The sequence below is a fragment of the Gavialis gangeticus genome, unplaced genomic scaffold (assembly GCF_001723915.1).
Source record: "Gavialis gangeticus isolate Ggan-Ray unplaced genomic scaffold, GavGan_comp1, whole genome shotgun sequence".
NCBI lineage: Eukaryota > Metazoa > Chordata > Crocodylia > Gavialidae > Gavialis > Gavialis gangeticus.
Window position 1 is genome coordinate 121988730 of NW_017729024.1, and position 5683 is coordinate 121994412.

A 5683-nucleotide genomic window follows, 5' to 3' on the forward strand; every position below is an offset into this window, starting at 1 on the left:
ATTCGGAAGGCTTGCTGCAAACAGGAACTGAGAAGAGGAAGGGAGATTGTGGTGATCGTCCATATATGGAAAAGGCTGGGGGGGGGGCGGGAAGACTGCTCTGATATGAACATCTGTAGCTGGCCAGTGAATGTGATCTTTTTCTGAGTTCCCTTCCAATCACAGTGGTCTGAGGGAGGGATGTAGAAACAACATATAAAGCAGTGTCTGAAGTGATCTGTGCCTTTTGTGAGCTATGTCTCTCTTGGACCAGCAGCATCTGAAAGCCTCAGTCTCTTGCAGCTAGTCTCTCTTGTTGTAAGTTGTATCCAGTCCTTTCCTACTTACCCTTGCCTACAATCCCTATCATTATCTCTATTCATTCCTTTCAACTTATTCTTCCCCCCAAATCCTCGTATTTGTTCTTATTAGCCTGTCTTGATTCTTTCCCCAGACAAAAAGAAATCTGTGTTTTCCCTGACAGTGTGGCATCACTGTGCACAACATATAACTAACACACACACTCACACTCTCACACTTTGTTGGCATCCGCTGTGTGGCACACAAGTTCCACCTCATAGTCAGGGATGCCTTGGAGGGGGACAGGGCTGCTGGTGATGGCGCTGTCACTATCACCCAGCTGATTTCAAAACACAGGAAGGTGGCAGGCTACTTCCACCGCAGCATCAAAGGGGGCAGAGTTGAGCATCCTGCAGCACAAAATCATGCAGGATGTGAAGACTTGGTGGAACTCCACATACCTGATGCTCGAAAGGCTGGTGGAGCAACAGGAGGCCATCCATGAGATGGCCTTGGTCAGGGAGATTGGGATCAGCATCCCCCTTAAAACTGAGTGGGGTACCATCTCCCAGATATTGGTGGTCCTCAAGCCATTCCTTAAGGCCACCAAGAGCCTCAGTGCTGGCAGTGCCTTCCTTAGCCAGGTGATCCCTGTAGTGAAGGAGCTTGAGAACAAAATGGAGAAGTTCCAGGGGATCGATGTTCTTGGCTGGGGCAAGCCACTTTTACCAGAGGTGCAGGCACTGGTGAAGCAGCTGATGGAGGGCATCAAAAACAGATGGACCAGCACGGTCCAGTATGGTCCACGTGCTGACGGGCATGTGCAACCTGAAGGGGAGCATCTGCAGCAGCAAAACCCTCAATCACTGGACAGAGTTGCTGATGAACAGAGTCAGGGAGGCAGGAGAGCAGAGGTAGAGGGATGTGGAAGAGGGGGATCCATTTTCCCGTGCCAGCACTCCAACCATGAGCCAATCTTCTCTACCACAGCTGCTGCCAATGTGTGCCAAGGGCATGGCCTCAAGAGGCACCAGACCCCACCATCAGGCAGGAAGTGCAGAGGCCTCAGTGGCTATTTGCTTTTTTTATTTGCTCTCAGAACCTTGAAGTGCACTTTCACAGAAACCCCTGCACCACTCGTCCTGAAACCTAGCAGGCCTCATGCCCGCATGAGGGGCTACCATCCCTGCTGTTTTCATCCCGCTCTGCTTTAACACACACAAATGATCTGAGTTTTGCTTTCAACAGTTTGAGGGGCACTTTCACAAAAACCCTTGTACCTATATCCTTGTAACTTGGCAGCCTTTATGCCCTCAGAAGGGGCTGCCATCCCTGCTGTTTTCATCTGAATCCACAAAAAAATGACCAAGTTATAGGTATTTTTAGTGATTCCCCATTATAGTCTGTGGCTGGATCTCCGACTTGGCGCTGAATCTCCGAATCTGAATCGGCCAAATCAAATCAGGACAATGATTTGAATCACCGAATTGAATCACTGTTCCTCCAAATCGGCCAAATCCAAATTTGAACCAAACGCTTGCTGCTTTGCACAGACCTACTAGTTATGGTCTTAGGTTCTCAGCTGAAAATTCCTTTTATCTGCTACAACACAGACACAGCATCTGGGATAGAAAGTTAGTGCAGCAATAGGTACTAGGCAGTGATTTTTTTAAAAGTAGCATATGGAGGCAAAATCTAAGAAAGGTATTATGACTAGGTTTGAGAGGGAAAGTATGAGAAACTGACATTTGGGGTCTTCTGCTACTAAAATGTGCCATGCCCCAGGCCACTGAAATGATTTTTATTAAGTCATACATCCCTATAACCTCAGGTGTATCATCTTCAAAACACTTTACTGGTGTTCATTAATTCTCTCAACAAGTCAGTGAAGGAGGCAAGAACAAGGTTCTGAAGGACTTTCCTGGGCAAGAGGTGAACCTTGAAGCTAATACAGAATCTGGATGTGAAAATGTGCTGTGCAGAGACTGCTACTGCTTGTGTCAAATTATGGGGATGACAGTTTCTCCAGATATTCACTGTGCTGTGCAGTCTACCTGAGATTTGTATTAAAATGGTTAAGAGGCAGTTTTTGAAGTCTTATATGCCTGATGTATTTTTAGTTTTTATTAATAATCAGTGGAAATTACAGGACTGAATGCACTGCCAGCACACTCAGCACCCAGTGTAGAGTGCTTTGTTTGGTAAGCCTAAGAAAATCACTGCAATTTTGTACTAGTTTTTCATTATTATCCTTCCTCAAGAATGTATTTTTCTCTCTCTTAATAAGTCCTCAAAGAGCTGGTACTGTGGATTGCTTTTGCAGGATACAGCTAGTTAGCTAATGATATGTCTCATTTCCAGAAATACTGCTTCCAGAGCTGGTAATCCTGGCTTATTCAGATGCAGAAGTTAATGTTGAAATGTACAATTTTGGCTGGGGACTGTCAAATTGTTTCATTTTAATGTAATAGTCTCTAATGAACCATGCCAACTTTTTCCAAAATGATTTTTCTCAGAACTCCTTTTTGTCCTTCACAAAGTCATAACATTTTGACTTTTTGTTTTAGTTTTAATACAAAAATAATATTGCAATATTGGAATTTCCTGAACGGTAGAAATTCCATTTTTTAGTCAGCTTCACTCAGGAGGTTATGAGTCCAAGTTCCTTAGCAAAACCTGGCCATGTGCTGAGAGTTGACTGTTGTACTATAATACCACAAAAGGGATGAGAATGCCGCTCTTTTGTGCTGTTCTAAAAATGTTTGTGCTGATGGAACGTTTGAGATCTCAAGTGAGTCCTTAACCATCTTAACCATGGTTAAAGTGAAGCATATGCTTAAGGTTTTTTAGGAATGTAGCCTTTAATGTTAGAGGAAAGGCTTTATCACTTAGGGTGTGTAAAGCAGTTCACCACACTCAGTCTGTGTTCATGTGACTTGCTTTAAGCTGTCTAAATATAGGCCAGGAGTGGAATAGGGAATCTAATGGAAGTAAAGGTTGGTAGGATGGGAAGGGGGTCTCACAGTTCTGCAGTGGGGATTCATGGATCTTTCCCCTCATTGGGGAGGGGGATCAGGGGCCTACAAATAGCCCAGTCGGGGTGGGGGTGGGAATAGCTCAGCCCCAGAGCTGTGCTGAGAACACGTACAGTTCGAGACATCAGGTTAACCTAGGGTGGCCATCATAGAGGACATTCCAGTTTTCTGCTACTCTGTCCTCTGCTCTCTATTGATCTGAAACCCAACACCTTTATGTCCACTATTTTTCTCTTCAAGAGAAGAAAAGGACATAAAGGCATCCAGTTTTGTATCAATACAGGACAGAGGACAACCAGACTATCCTCTATGATGGCCACCCTAGATTAACCTGATCTTGATCTAAGTTAGTGCACCTACTCAGGTGAATTTAGATTGGGTGTCCCATTTTTGAGTGATTTTTTTTTTTTAAGACTTCTGAACAGTAACACCTGTATGATGAGGCATTTAGGTCAACCTAAGCCTGGTTAGGTCGATCTAAACGCAACTCCTGTATGTATCCCTAGTTATTCAATAGAAATAGAAGTTTTCAGACACATGATAGTAGTCCAACTTGAAATATTTAAACTACAACCTCACTAATCATAAGGAAAAGAAAATAGTATGGAAAATCATATACCTTGTCTTCATAGCACAAGTCATTGCAGGTGTTTTATACAAATACCAACTTGCTGTTACTGTTCTGGGTTTATTGCTTCTACAGAACTGATCTCTGTTGTTGTGTTGACATTTTAAAAGATTTATGTATGGAAAAGCATATTTGAGCCTTCTTCATATTAAAAACCAAGCACCTTCATTTAAAGTAGCCTGGGTAATGCAGCAACAGGGACTGTTGCTGAAGGATTCATACGTAAAAGGTAATGCCCTAAATTTTAGAGACATTGTGCTCTTGCATTTTTCACTGCATTTTATTAAGAATAATTGAACAGGACCTTTGAAAATCAGGCTGTATATTTCCAGTGTAATATTTTAAACCTATTGGTTTAGACTATGCTTGGCACTTCAAGCACAAGCTGGTGTGTTAATCATGAAAATGTAGAAATTGCCCATAAACAGGTTTCAGCAGAATGTTTGTTTGAATTTTGTCTTCAGTACTTTAAGTATATTATTCTGGCAACATCTAATTTTTCTTCTGCAGAGTGGAAATCCCCTTCATTTTCCAGATGATGCAGTCTGGACTAATCCATGGCCTGGCTTTTTGGTTTGATGTGGCATTTGTGGGATCGCTGTATGTATTTCTTTTTCATGTTTTTCATGCCATGAACTTTCATGAGATCTTTGTGTTGGGTGGATTTTCTTTATATATTCTTTTCTATAAGGTCACAATGAAGAATACTACCATAGCACTGACAGCAGGATTCAGTTGATAGCATTCTTGCCTCTGTAGATTTGGGGTTAGGATTATTCGGTGTTATCAGAGACATGGTATATTCCGGAACTGTTATAGTTAAGGTTTTTATAGGTGATATCCTACCATTATATTTATGTCTGTAGATCTCTCTGTACCACATCAAGTTGACTCCAACTTTTAAGAGTTACAGGGAAGCATACGAACATTAGGGCTGTGCAAAATTGCACTTGCTGTTTTGTTTCAGTGCTGTTTTGACTTGTTTCAAGCTCAAAACAACAAAATTGAAATGAAACAAAGGGTTTTGAAACAGCCTTGAAACAAACAAGGGCAGTTGAAACATTTTACAAGTTTCGAAACATTTCAAAGCTGAAGCTGGGCTTGCCTCCAGCGAAACAGAAAGTAAGGAGAGGGAGGGGGAAGAGGGGGGAAGGACTGTTCTCGTATTGACTGTGTAGCTGGCCAGTGACTGTGATCCTTCCCTGAGGTCCCTTCCAATCCCAGTGCTCTGGGGGAGGGATGGAAAAACAGCATAAAAGGCAGCATTGTTTGAACTGGCCTGCTTTCTGCCTTGGAGTCTGACAGTTACTGAGCTGTGTCTTTCAGCAGCTCAGGAGCATTAGACAACGAAGGCTACTACTAGCATTGATTTGAATGATTTCCTGCTTGCTAGCTTAGCCTAGCAAGTGGGATTCCACAATACTTTTTTCTTTCTTTTAGACATTATTGATTTATTCTTTTCAATTTTATAATTATATTGGATATTATACTGTAGAATTTATATAGGAAGGGAGATGCACTTACATTTTATTTCTGTACATTTATACCTTGTGACACAGACTACATACCTTATAGAATTTATACAGGAATGCAGATAGATATATACCTTGCAGCATAAAAGGGCCTATGAACTGCACTTCATCAGTCTCCTAGGTACAGAAACTCACAGACTCAGTATAGACATTGGGTTTCTACAACCTGCCAGACATTTGACTCCCCAGGTACCTCTCCACTTTTACCT

At 42.2% G+C, this 5683-nt stretch overlaps 1 protein-coding gene across 3 annotated transcripts in view; it reads left to right on the top strand.

Annotated features, from left to right (window-relative positions):
• The window catches only part of CARM1 (coactivator associated arginine methyltransferase 1), a 200552-nt gene that overhangs the window by 169743 nt on the left and 25126 nt on the right, over positions 1-5683 (top strand). For all 3 annotated transcript variants that reach the window (XM_019517637.1, XM_019517636.1, XM_019517635.1), the window contains exon 10: positions 4453-4542. In XM_019517637.1, the coding sequence (XP_019373182.1) occupies positions 4453-4542 (90 nt within the window). The remainder of the gene's footprint in view (positions 1-4452; positions 4543-5683) is intronic.